General features: G+C 37.0%; 1 protein-coding gene across 1 annotated transcript in view; it reads left to right on the top strand.

The window, feature by feature from the left end:
- Nucleotides 1–13,735, top strand: part of tmem266 (transmembrane protein 266) — a 45,017-nt gene that overhangs the window by 1,863 nt on the left and 29,419 nt on the right. The window contains exons 2-3 of the mRNA XM_060887019.1: nucleotides 550–730; nucleotides 11,174–11,362. Coding sequence (XP_060743002.1) covers nucleotides 717–730; nucleotides 11,174–11,362 — 203 coding nt within the window. The 5' untranslated portion in view covers nucleotides 550–716. The remainder of the gene's footprint in view (nucleotides 1–549; nucleotides 731–11,173; nucleotides 11,363–13,735) is intronic.

The following is a 13,735-nucleotide window of genomic DNA, read 5'->3' on the forward strand; positions in this document are numbered from 1 at the left end:
AGAATGTGGCATGGCCAGGTTCGGATTTATCCAGAGGAGCTGAAGACTTATCCATAAAGTTTCATTACCTTAACTAGAATTCATCAAAAATCCGTGAGCATGGCGAGAATCACATAATTGCTGCAGGCTGATAGGAGATAAGAGCTTATTTCCTAAATTCCAGTCTCAGCAAGGTCAGATGAAATACAATGGCTCACTCTAATATCAAATCATTGCATTTGTAATTGTATGCTCTTTTGTAGAATCAAAAAAACCTGGGTGAGTTCCAGCATAAAGCTCTTATAACTTTATTATAATCTCAGTTGTAAAGGAAAAGCTGTATTCATTATACTGATGGTTCAATTTCACAAGCCGATACCTCTTTTCCCTTGACTGATTAAATAATCTAAGCCACAAATGTGTTTTAAAACCTGAGTATGCAGCTTTAGTTGCACAATTATCCATCTCATTTATGTTACCAGGGCCTATATTTCTTTATTTTGAAATTTCAAAGTTTATTTTGAACTACCTAAGATCTTGATCCAAGCCTGTGTTTTGTTCTTATTACAGGTTTGGTATGAGTGTGATCATCCCCATCTGGATCAACTAGGATCTTCAATTAAGGAGAGGGCTTTGTTATTATTTATTTATTTAATTTCCTTTATTTTCATTATTTATTTATTTTTAGAGGGGTTTTTTTTGAGGAAGTCTGGTCCTTGTCCACTGCAGCCTTCACCATGAGCCATCCACAGTAAGTAGGCTACAGTTTACACCATCTTATCTGATAAGGAAATATGTTGAGTAATCAACCAAGAGCAAGTCAATATGAAGAATGCTATTGTCTGCACTGCACGCTCAAGGATAGCAGTATGAATGCATGAATGTGTGTGTGTATGTATATTTAATCTATGGGCTACTGTCAAGAGCTTGGAACATTTATTGCATTTGAACAGCTTTGTGTGACAGAATAGAAGGTGTTTGACTTTTGAGTGTTTGAGCGTTGTTCCTCTAGCTTTTGTGAGGTATGTTTTGGAATTGGTTACCTTGAGTTGATTGTACCATGTTCCACACTGTCAGAGTATTTCCTTGCTTTATTTAAATTTTTTTCTGTTTGAATTGATAGCGCTGTAAAGGTGTAAAAGCGTGATTTCTTAGAAATCTTTGGGCAAATCAAGTCACATTCACATATTCAATGGAATGAAATATACATTCATCAGACACATTATTCTGAAAAACCTGTACATAAAATCATGCAGATACAGGTCAGAATATTCAGGTACTTTTCAAATCATATATAATTAATGCAACATTCCTGCTGAGTTCTTGGGATTTTCATACACAACAATCTATAGATTACATTAAATGGTGCATAAAATGACAACAACAAAAACATCCAGTGAGTAGCAGTATTGCATGCGTTAAAATTTCTTGTTGATGAAAGAGGACAATGCCCTGACTGGTGTGAGCTGACAGGAAATAAATAACTCTTTATATCTGTGGTGAACAGAAAAGCATCTCAGAATGCACAATATGCCAAACCTTGAGACCGATGGATTGCAACAGCACAAGATCATATCGTTTTTCGCTCCTGTCAACCAAGAGCAGGACCGGAGGCATTTTCAACTAGGCAGTTGAAAATATCCCCTAGACAGGACCAATATTGCATGTGCTGCTGCCATATGATTGGCTGATTGTATAACTGCATGAATGAGCAGGTGTTTGTGTATTCCTAATCAAGTGCTCTGTGAGTCTATATAAAGAATTACAAATTTAACCACTAATTGATATAAATAAAAGTTTGGTTTGGGCCATTTCATTTTCTACACAATATTTAACTCTGCATCCATTTACACAGAGTTAATAACAAGGTCATGGCAGCAGGAGAGCTCTTTAATGTGACACCTCACTCAAGAGTGACACTGTGGTGTCCTGATGTTAGCACTCATTTCCTCCTTCTTCAGTCTGCTGCCTGAGGAGTTGATATCATCATTTATGGCCCCACACTGATGTACCATCAGTTTCTCAGTGTGCTGTGAGATTCATATGAAACACCTGATCCCTCATGCCCTTTCTGTGTCCTTCTAGCCCCAGTGTCTCTGAACCACTGTTAGCAAGATGAGTGAGCCATATTGGCTGGCAACTCGTGTTTATAGTTGTTTCCTTCAGTTACCCTTGCACTTTTTTCTGATCAGTTGAAAAAGGGGAACTTCTGAACCTTAGTGCTTCTGTTTAATATTTATTGGTAATTGTTGTTTATCTGTCAGTCAGCATTTTAAAGAAAGCAGATGTGAATGGTGAGGGATGAAGAGAAGCACAGTTTAAAGGGGCAGAATGCAGTTAGAGATTTCACAGATGGCCAATGACAAATGAAGAGGTTCATTACTATCAAAGAATCAATTACATAAACAAGCAGGGTGTAACAAAGCTGTCTGACAAGAAAAAAATGTGGAAAGAAAACACTGCATATAGTGAAAGAGGGAAACCCATTATAATGTCCTCCCTGTTGGACAGAACTGTGAATTGATGCAGTTTATGCTGCTGAACTTTGTTTCCTCAGTGGAGCTGGCGTGTAAAAAGCAGATGAGAAGATCTCCTGCTGTATTATCTCAGGCCAGATATTTTTGCGCTCCTGAAGAGTCTCTTAGGCTGGAGGAGAGTGGTATTCTCTTCCTCCATCCCATTCTTCCTGTCTCATTCTGATCTCTCTTTGCCTGTCTGTCATTTTTTTGCCTGTTTTCCTCTTTCTCTGATGAATGAAGTGCTGCAGTGTGAACAGGAAACAGACTGACCCATAAAACTGATCAAATAAATGGTTCATAAATGGCCATTAGAAGCTTTTTATTACCGAGTTGTTGTTTTTGGAGAGACAGATCTGAAAGAATACTTTAATATTTATGCAGTAATACAAATTATCTACACAATAAAATGATATTGACTGTGTCTGTAGCAGAACATGCTCAGGTGTAACACTGGTTTCATTGCTTTTATAGGTTGACAGGGTGAGCTCTGTTGTCATCCTTCACTTGTGTGTCCTTGTATTTACTATATAAAGATATTGCTATATATAGTGCACAACAACATTAATCACTGTCTGCTTCTGCTTTGTGCAGGCATACTACTAAAGAATCTGCACCCAGAGATTAATAACATTTTGGGGGGTATTTTTGACTAGGCAGTCAATAATGACTCACAAGAAACACACAAGGAATAAAACTTAATGGGGCATTCTGGAAAATATTCAGTGCTGGGTGCTGTAATGAAGCCTGAGGCAAAGTTTGTTGCCACCCTGAAGTTTATTTTTTTCATATAACAGAATCCGGGAGTTTTCTATTCTAGAGTGGGAGGAGATTATTTGTTATTGCTGGTTCAGAAACAGTTAAATCTACGTTCTGCATTCACGCTCTGCAATTACACACACACACACACACACACACACACACACACACACACACACACACACACACACACACACACACACACATACCCAAATCCTATACTTGTCAGATATTCCTATACTTGTAAGAAAAAAGCGTTTTTCTTTTTCTTTTGTTGGTGTAATAAGAAAATAAAACACAGTCAGGCTTGTAAGTCACATGATCATTTGTACACTAATGTAGGTATTTTCACATTTTGAAAAATTATTTACAGGCAAAATTATTTACAGCCTGGCTTTCAAAATTGCAACTCAGATTGTCTTTATAGACAAGTTTCATGAGCCTGATTAAACTAATCAAATGTCATGAAAAGTACAAACTTTACACAGAATGGGCTATGCTAATATGTTTAAAAAACAGATATGTGAAAAGGTATTTAATTCAGATGCCATAGTGTTAGAGGTTAGCTTGGTTGAAATAAGGATACAGAATATGTTGGTAACATACTGAGTATTTAGCTTCAAGTTAAAAGAACATTGATAATCAGTGTGGGGAAGCTGCTGCAGATATGTTGTGTGTAAATGTTGTTACTGAGACTGGGTTAATACTAGGTTGAGACTGTGTTGAGACTGGGTTGTTTAAGAAGTAGACCGTTCTGTTTATACATTATCTGTTACTGTATGAGTACAAACTCATACAGTGATTGTACCTCAACAGTTCATTTCTACCTCTACTGAACTAACTTGTCTATTTAATCTGCCTGCGTGGATTTTTATCCATTGTCCCCACTTTTGTGTGTGTGTGTGTGTGTGTGTGTGTGAGAGAGAGAGAGAGAGAGAGAGAGAGAGAGAGAGAGAGAGAGACTTTTTGGCATAGAAGTGAATTGTCGGCTTGTTGCAGTCGACTCTCTCAGCCTGTTCAATCTGGGGAAGCCAAAGCTTTAACCACCCACACAATAGCTATATTGCATTACATTACATAATTCCTTTGATAAACAGACATGTTTATGTAGGACAGTTCTCAAACAGATCACATTTGGTTAGAAGCGGTACGATTTTTTTTTATATATATACTGCCCACTTTCGAATTGTCAGATACCCATCTGCAGCTTTACAGAAATGAATATGAAATGCATGAGTGAAACCATAACAAAATTGCTAGTTAGCAGTTTACAGCCTTGCTGTTTTGTCTTAATCCAACTTAAGTTTCCTCCAATTTTTTTCTCACAACATGACACCAGTACAGCCTATATTATCTAATCTGTATGAGAGACTTACTTTGGGTGAGTGGGTACATATTTTCAAGGCACCTGACACTCAGCATAAGTGTGAAGATCTGTTACTTGCTAACTCATCCTGAAGGCTTGTTACTTGAGTGCTTCCTGCAGCATCTGGTTGTGACTGCACAACAGATGTGCACAGGATACGTGTAAAGTTTATCTCTCCAAATCGTGTTCTCGGTTTGCTTAGTGCAGGTGGCTGTGTGGCTTGTTAGGTAGTTTAGTGCAGTTTGTTCAACTTGGAAATGAGCTCTAATGCCAGCTCCAGGATCATGGCTTTATTTTACATAGGCTTCCTGCAGGTTCTCCAGTTTCCTTCCACCTCCCCAAAACTTGCCACAGGGATGATTTTTAATTGCCCTTAGATGTGAGGGTGTGTGCTGCTGTGTGATGGAACTGCATCCTATCCCATTACTCCTGCTTTCCACCAAGTGTATTCATCTCCTGAAACAATGTCCTTCTGTGGTTTTGATGGTTAGAGGCCATCGATGCCTACCTGTTAATCTGGTGACAACATATTTTATATTAATGCTTTGAACAAATGAATGTGCATTAAATATGGCATCCCACTAAACATAAAGAGGATTTGTTGATGATTACTGTGTCCTAATAGTTCAGTCAAACGTCTGTATGGTGCTATGGGCAGCTGGTTAGGAGAGTGTGGCAGGAAGCAGCCAGAATGCCAATGACTTGGATGCCCTCCCCATCTCATAGAGTGTGCTGAAACAGCAATTCTCTCTCTTATGAGCTGACAGATGATCATAACTTTTACTTTACTCTTGACATGTTTTACAGACATTTCAAAAGGGAGATTTTATACCAGTATACTGTAAAACAAAATATCCCATGTCATTAAGCAGTATATAGTTTGTCACTGCATGTCTGTTGTCAAGTCAGCAAATTTTTGACTTTTTATTTCTGAAGCTTATTTTCAATAGTGTAGCACAGTTTATTGCTTACTTCTCATCAGAAAGTTTTGCATTAAATTAACACTCTACATAAATAAAATAAACGTGTAATCAATCTCATGAGGGTTTCTATGAGGTGATATTATAGTTATTTTAACATAAGTGTTAAATAAACATTTATAATAATCAACATTAAAGAATTCAATAAAAAATATCATCTTTTACTTAAATTTCTATCATGTAAACATTGATAAATTGCTGTCATATTAGATTAATAAATCACTTTGGAAAATGCTGTAGAAAAGAAATCAACTTTGAGCTGCTAATAGTAACTCAACATTATTTTTTTCTTTATTTAGCACATTTTTTCCCACCATAATAGTCATAAGTTTGAGAAGCTAAGGACCTTAGAATGTTATTGAATTAGTTAATATATAAGACAGGCTTTTAACATTTTTTTTCTTATTTCATTTCAGACCTTTGAATTTAATTTAGCTTTTTTCACCTTTACTCAAATGGAGATTCTCGGTATGTCAGTATGATTCAATACTTTTGCTAAAATTCAGTCAGGCCTTATGTTCACTCCAGCTCTGCTCTTTTGCACAGATAGCAGTTTGACTCTGAGCTGAGTGAAGTCTGTGAGTGTTTTGTAGTAGTGTTCATGATACAAAGAAAGTGGCAGTCATATATCCCCCCTGCAGAAGCAATTGCTTTATGGTGCTCTATGTTATTCTTCCAGATGTGGGACATTTGTATTAGGTATTTGCTTTCTGCAAATTAATGTTTGTTAACTATCTGCGGAAGTGAAAAAAAAACTTAAATAAAGCTTCTATTCAAAGCATGCAGTGAGTGATACAGCCTTAGTAACTCTCAGTAATTCTTTTTTCCGGACATGAACTGTTTAAGCAGTGGCAATGGCATTGTAAATCCCAAAGTAATTAATGAGGTACATTGGTTCATTTTATGTTATCAGATATAATCATTCAGTATGTGCTCTGTGAAGGGAATTGGCCGTCCTTCCCTGACTTTACCCTGTGCCATTTCATGCCGCATATGCTGTACAGGATCTCGTGGACCTTTATTATTTTCCCAGCATTTATAAAAGCTAAAAAGTGTGCGTTTGCTGTGTATGCACTTTAAAGTTAAAACCTGTGAAAAATTGCATCCTTGGTGAGCAGGGTTGGAAGTTAGTTCCCATTGGGGTTCTTTATTTTTCTCTTTCTATCGATTCTCTTTGGCTGATTAATAGCATTGGGCTGTAAACTCACCAGGGGCAGATAGGTAATTGTTTGGACTGAGACAGCTATGGGAATGAGCATTGTTATGGAAGACATGCAAAGCTTGTAACCTGGTTTTATTTATATTATTTGTCAGCCTAGCATCTATAATGCTTATATATCTCATAGAGCTCACTACATCACATTGATTTCAGTGATTTTGTTTTCTATTTCTAAATTTCTAATATCAGTATGGCTTCATATCATGTATCCGCTGATAGGTCCAAATATCTAGTCTATATAAAATATTTAATGGGTGCTAATTTGTGTCTTTTGCCCATCTTGTAGAGTTAAGGCTAGCATCTAACTGTCGTTTCCCCCGTGCCATTAAAATGGCATTAAGCCAGCATCCCGACCTCATAAGAACCCGACATCTCCACCATTTGCATATGATAATTCGGAAATGTGATTTTGCTACTCTGAGCAGTCTGTGTTTGTCGGGAATGATTAAAGCTCTACCGGTGATCAGTAGGGAGGAGTGCCAAGTGTGCATATAGCATCAGGGTGGAGGGCAGCAAGCATGCTGAGGCTGCTGTTTCCCAGACGTGGAGGTCAGTCGAAGTCAGTAGAAGAGGCAAGTGCTACAGCCAGAACATTGCTCTTCAGGAAGGAATATTCTGCTGCCTGCATCACTACACAGTCCTATAGTATCCTGCAGCACGTCTGTAATTTTTTTTGTATCATAACAGTTTTTCAGGATCCTTTGCCAAACGTAGTAATTGGTATCTCTTATTTATAGTCTTTTTCTATAACTTGTATTCTGTATAGATTAATCTTTCAAATTTTTACCCAATCACAAAACTGTTTCATCTTTTTTTCAAGAATATTTTACCTCTTAATTTGGAATTTGCACAGGGCAGAGAAATTAAAGTATGGCCTTTAAAAAGTCATGACTTAGTCTAAAAAAGTATAAACTAATTTAGGGACATTTGACTATATAACTTTGACTGTATTAACATTTCAGAGTGGGTCAAAGGCGACACACAATCACACACTGCATGTCTGTAGACAGTGTCTTCTCTCTCTTCTATTTTAAATGTAAAAGACTTTCTTTAACCTCTGCATTTCCTTTTGTTCCTCCTTACTTTTAATCAGTGCCCCCTCCTCTTTCTCACACATTGTCATTATTGACGTCTTTACCCAGAGGAACAGGGACAAGTGCTAGGCAGCAGCTCTTGCTCCTGCTTGGCACCTCTGTCCTTGATTGATCCATTTTAAGTATTGCAAGTATTGATTTCATTATAAGTACAGGCATGAAGGATTATGATGTTATTACAATGTGGGTAGCTTTAAAGGTAAAGGAATTTATGTGAGGTCCTAGTGCTCATTTAAGGATTTGTTTAGTGCTAGCATTGTGCTGGATTATTTATTTAGTCATTAATATTTAATAATCATTTATTTAATGTCTGGTAAATTTATAATAAATAAATAAATCACAAGGCACAGGCTCCCCGTGACCCGAGGTAGTTCGGATAAGCGGTAGAAAATGAATGAATGAATGAATGAATGAAATAAATCGCAGGTAGTATATGATGGTATTTGCAAGATGTGTAACTTTTTTAAAGAAAACATGAGTGAGAAGGTAAAAAAAATATTTTATTTCTTATCAAGTCAAGTCAAGTCAAGAAGCTTTTATTGTCATTTCAACCATATATACTGTAGCTGTTGCAGTACACAGTGAAATGAGACGTTTCTCCAGGGCCATGGTGCTACATAAAGCAAAGACAAATCTAAGGACTTACAGGACATATGTAAGTTAATATAAGGCATAACAGAATGGCACAATCATCAGAAAAACATAACAACATGCAATAATTGTTTGCATAGCTTTACTTCTTAATATGGTGTATTGCCCCCTTTAGCATCAATGATGGCATGCAGTCTTTTGTAATAATTGTGCATGAGGTCCTTAATTCTCTCAGGTGGTATAACTGCCAATTCCTCTTGGCAAAATGCCTTCAGTTCCTATAAATTTTTTGCTTGTCTTGCACAAACTGCACATCTGAGATCTCCCCAAAGTGGCTCAATGATATTGAGGTCAGGAGATTGTGATGTCCACTCCAGAACCTTCAGCTTTTTCTGCTGTAACCATTGGAGGGTCAACCTTGCCTTGTGATTTGGATCATTATCTTGGAACATCCGAGAGCATCCCATGCACAGCTTTCGTGCTGTAGAATGCAAATTGTCTTCCAGTATTTTCTGACAACATGTTGCATTCATATTGCCATCAATTTTTCTAAATTCCCTATGCAACTGGAGTTCACACAGCCCCGAACCATAAGAGATCCACCACCATGCTTTACAGTCGGGATCCACAGATCACCATGGATCACCATAGACCTTGTTGACTCCTCTCCAAACATAGAGTTTATGGTTGTGACTATAAAGTTTTATTTTATTAAAACTCCAAATGACTGCTCCAGAAGCTGTGAGGTTTTTCACGGTGCTGTCTGGTTAACTGACGGCAGGTCTTTTTTGGCATGTGTGCCGTAACAGATTTCTCCTGGCAACTCAACCATGCATGTAATTTATGTTTAAGTACCTCCTTATTGTGCTCCTTGAAACAACACCATCACTTTTTTCCAGAGCAGCTTGGATTTCTATCAAAGTTGTTTGTGGGTTTTTCTTTAAATGCCGAACAATTCTTCTGGCAGTACTGAGTGAAATTGTTCTTGTTCTACTTGACCGTGGTTTAGTATCAACAGAGCTGTTTATTTTCCACCTCTTTTTTGAACAGTAATGACTGGCATTTTCAAGTGCTGTGATATCTTTTCGTATCCTTTTTTCCTGCTTTATAAAGTTCATTACTACATTATTACGCAGGTCCATTGCAGGGTTCAGTGCATCACCTCATGAGCTGAGAAATTCACTGATGATTTATGCACAGACAATTAATCATTACTAATTACAATTACAATGAATCACAGGTGTGGAAACATACCTTTAATAGCCATGTAAACCTCTGTGTGTCAATCTGTGTGTTTATAATGTGGTCAAACATTCAAGGTTATGTATTCTGTATGTTTAATGTATTAATTGCTTGCACGTTTCTGTCATTGCTGCAGAATAAAAAATAGATTTCCAGATTGCAAACATTCATTCAGTAAATTATCAACAAGCCCTGGTTAGAGCCTGTCGTTTCCTGGTTGTGCTCATGTTTTATTTATTTGCATAAGTCTTTTTTCATAAATTTGTAATACAGTTAAATAAATGTCCCAACTCATTTCAAAAGAAGTGGGGTTTTTGTCAAAAATGTACCACATTTCTTGAAAACGCCTTCATGATGCCACAGTCACATATAAAAGGTGTGTACACATGTGTAACCAGGTAAAGAGAAATTATTTCTTTTTATTTTTCCTCTTTTATTATTTCTATTTTCACTTAAATCTTGTTGGTTTTTATAACACATTATACGTGAAAATGATTTATCTTGATTTCATTATTTGTTCATCACAAAGCACTTTTGTACGTCGCTCTGGATAAGGGCGGCTGCCAAATGCCATAAATGTAAATCATATTTGGAGAAGAGGTGCTTTGTCAGTTACGTAGACATTCCCATATATCATTTAATCATCAAACATTTCTTTTCCAGTTTCTCCTATAGCTTTCATTGTGTTCTGCATCTGGGCTCTGCCTCATGTTACACAGTAATGCACATAAATGTGTTTCATTAAATGGGATTGTACTCTTCTTGCTGTGTGATCCAGCTCCCTCACCATACTGATTTGTTTTCATATCCCAGGTTTCATGTACTGTTGAAATAAGGTGCATTTCTCATCCCACTGAATGTGTATTCACACTATGATTTATTATTCATGTTATTTGTGCCGAAGTTTGCACTTTCCATTTACTGACCTCAGGAATATTATTTATCTGTTCATTTATATTTTACGGCATTTGTTTCATGAAGTGTTGCTGTCAATTGCAGTGGTATGCAACTGTAAGGCCTGTCAGTGATAATACAGATATATATACAGGTACAGTACTGTACGCTGCAGCTTTTTCTCCTTCACTGTCTGTGTCCTGTACGAAATCTTCCACTCTGATGATGTACAAGGTCAAATTAACATTGTTTTTTTTTTCTTTTTACTGACCTTATACTATAGGCATCATAGCATCTGGTCTTTCTGTCTTTTTGTTTTAGTAAGAACATATTCTTCTTGTAGTAATGTATTTAAAGCATACAGTGTATATGCTGTGGTGTATTGTAGGCTGTTCAATGACTAATGCGATCATGGCTGCTCTGCTCAGGTCAGTAGGTCTCTGGTTTCATCTTTGGAGGTGCTTCAGTGTGTGAGATGCTTCAGTGCTCTTTTCCAGCAGCCCGGTGTGTGATTGAGCCCCCTGTGTGTGCAGGCCCTCTCAGCCGTCCGCAGCACCCGACCTGGAAGTGATCTCTCAGCAGGTGGAGGATGAAGGCCAGTGCATGGCTCCGGTGCAGCTGGTCAGCTTTGCTTACCGAGATCTCCCTCTGGCCGCACTCGACATCTCACTGGCAGGCTCTCAGCTCATCTCCAACCTGGATGAAGAGGAAAATAGAGAAGGGTAGGAGAACATCTTATACACGTCAGCATATCTTCAATATCTTACATCACACACACATGCAAGGACACAAAAAAAACCATAGGTGATACCAAAGTGATTTTATGTGATTATTGTGCTAAACCACTGAATTAAATAGGAATTATAGTAAGCATTTTCAGGGATTCAGGGTGAACAAAAAACAGAAGATAAATTTAAAATTTTACAATAGCATTTATCACAGGTTTTTAGGTCCTTCCAGTTAGGCATATTCAAAACCTACTAAAAGACAAACCATCTAAAAAATCAGGAGGAACAACATACTAAGCAGTTCATACTCAGATCAACGATACTGACTTTTACATGGTATTCCTGGAATTTATTGAATGTTTGGTTAGATGTGAGATAAAACAATAGATTGTTGTGTAAACCGCTCTTCGGTCTCTCTGCATAGTATTGGACTGATCATAATCTTAGTTTCACTAAACCCCAAATAGAAACTCCAGCAGGATGTTTGTCATAATGAGACAAATCATAACATGTTCTCATTAATATAAGGTAGAGAAACAATGTCATTTATTGCTTTCTTATCCAACATGATACCTGAATATGGATACTGAAATGTATAGATATAGCAAAACTCTTCAACTTAAAAAAAAAACAAATCTTTGCATCAAGTTTTTCAAGGTATGGGATTATGTGAAAAATTAAGAAACTCCAAATAAAAACTCCAGAAACTAAGAAATCTCCATCAAAATTGTAAGGATTTGCAATTGCTGTTCGCCTGAGAATTTCGCATTAGTGTCTAGAGATGACAAGGTATAGTGCAACAACCAAAAAACATCATGTGAGCAGAGGCTCTGAAGACTGAACAGCTTATTGATGAGTGAAATCACAGGAGAAAGAACAGACTGGTCTGAGCTTACAACAAGTCTATAGTGACTCAAATAATTACTCTTAACAACAGTGGTAAACAGAAAAGCATCTACATTTATCAGGTCAGCCAAGAACAAGAACCCTGAGCACAGACTGACCCAAACAAGAACTGGAAAAAGATCAGGTGACTGTCCAGATTGCCAAAATAATAAGTGTGCAACAAACTAGCCATGAATTTAAACCTACTATTTTGAAAATTAGTGGCTTTCAAATTGTGGCTTTTAAACCTTACTTGGAACACAACATTTATTATTACAGTCAATCCCAAATTAGCTGCCGTTATTGAACAGTACCAAAAAGTTTTGAAAGTAAAATATTACAGAAATACAGCATGAAACCTATTTACAGACTAACCCTGTGACTGTTTCACACCTTTTTTTACCCTTGATGTGTTGAGTATAGTGAGTCTGTGACACTCTTCAATGTGAGGGTTATGCACTTGGTTGTTGGCCTTTTGGACTCTGCTGTCCGGTCTGGGCAGTGTGAGTCATGGTGGACGGGCACTGCGCAATTCTCTGCTTCATGCTGGGCAAGTAGACAAACACCATACGCTTAATTATGGCAAGCGTCACAGCATCCACAGGCCACACCTACCTGGGTGTTTGTGCTTATGTGTGCTTATGTGTGTAAGACCAGATGGCCTATGCACACTTCTAGGTGTGTGTGTGTGTGTGTGTGTGTGTGTGTGTGTGTGTGTGTGTGTGTGGTCACAAACTAACATTGGCCTATTCCTGATGATTGAACTATTGGTAATTCTGTTTAGTAGAAAATCAAATACCACATAAAACTTTATTAAAGTATTTTACTTTACTTTTACACTGCAGCTAAAATTCCAGATAGAATTATTAATTAATTTATTCTTAAACAAAATAGATAATTTAAAAGTAGCTGTATGCAACACACACACACAAAACACACACAAACACACACCAACACACACACACACATACACACAAAAGACACACAAACAAACACACAAATCAAATCACATCTGAAAGATATACAGACACTGACATTAGTTTAGTCTTAAAACAAAATAATTCACAAACTCTCCCTTAAGAATGTCAACATCTTTGACTATATAGTGACATTCATTTAAGTCTATTACATTATCTCCTGACAATTTATATGTTATAGCAAGATACAAGTTATGAGGTATTTGGGACAAACCAAAAATCACACAATAATGAATAGCACACATTATTTCCATAGCTGAATTTTAAAGATAAACTTCCTCATTACATATTTTTCAGCATGAAGGAAAAAAAATAACTCTGTTACCTATGTTTTGTTCTGTTAACTGTGTGGGAACTATGATATTGACCAGAACTGTAAGGTCATTCTGCAATGTGATATAAAAATATAATGTCAAATTTGCATAGATACCTTGTGAACCTTATGTGCATCTTGCTTTGTATCATCTAAAAAACCAATTAACTTTTATATAAAACAAACCCAGAG

Source organism: Tachysurus vachellii, chromosome 14 (genome assembly GCF_030014155.1).
Source record: "Tachysurus vachellii isolate PV-2020 chromosome 14, HZAU_Pvac_v1, whole genome shotgun sequence".
Lineage (NCBI taxonomy): Eukaryota > Metazoa > Chordata > Actinopteri > Siluriformes > Bagridae > Tachysurus > Tachysurus vachellii.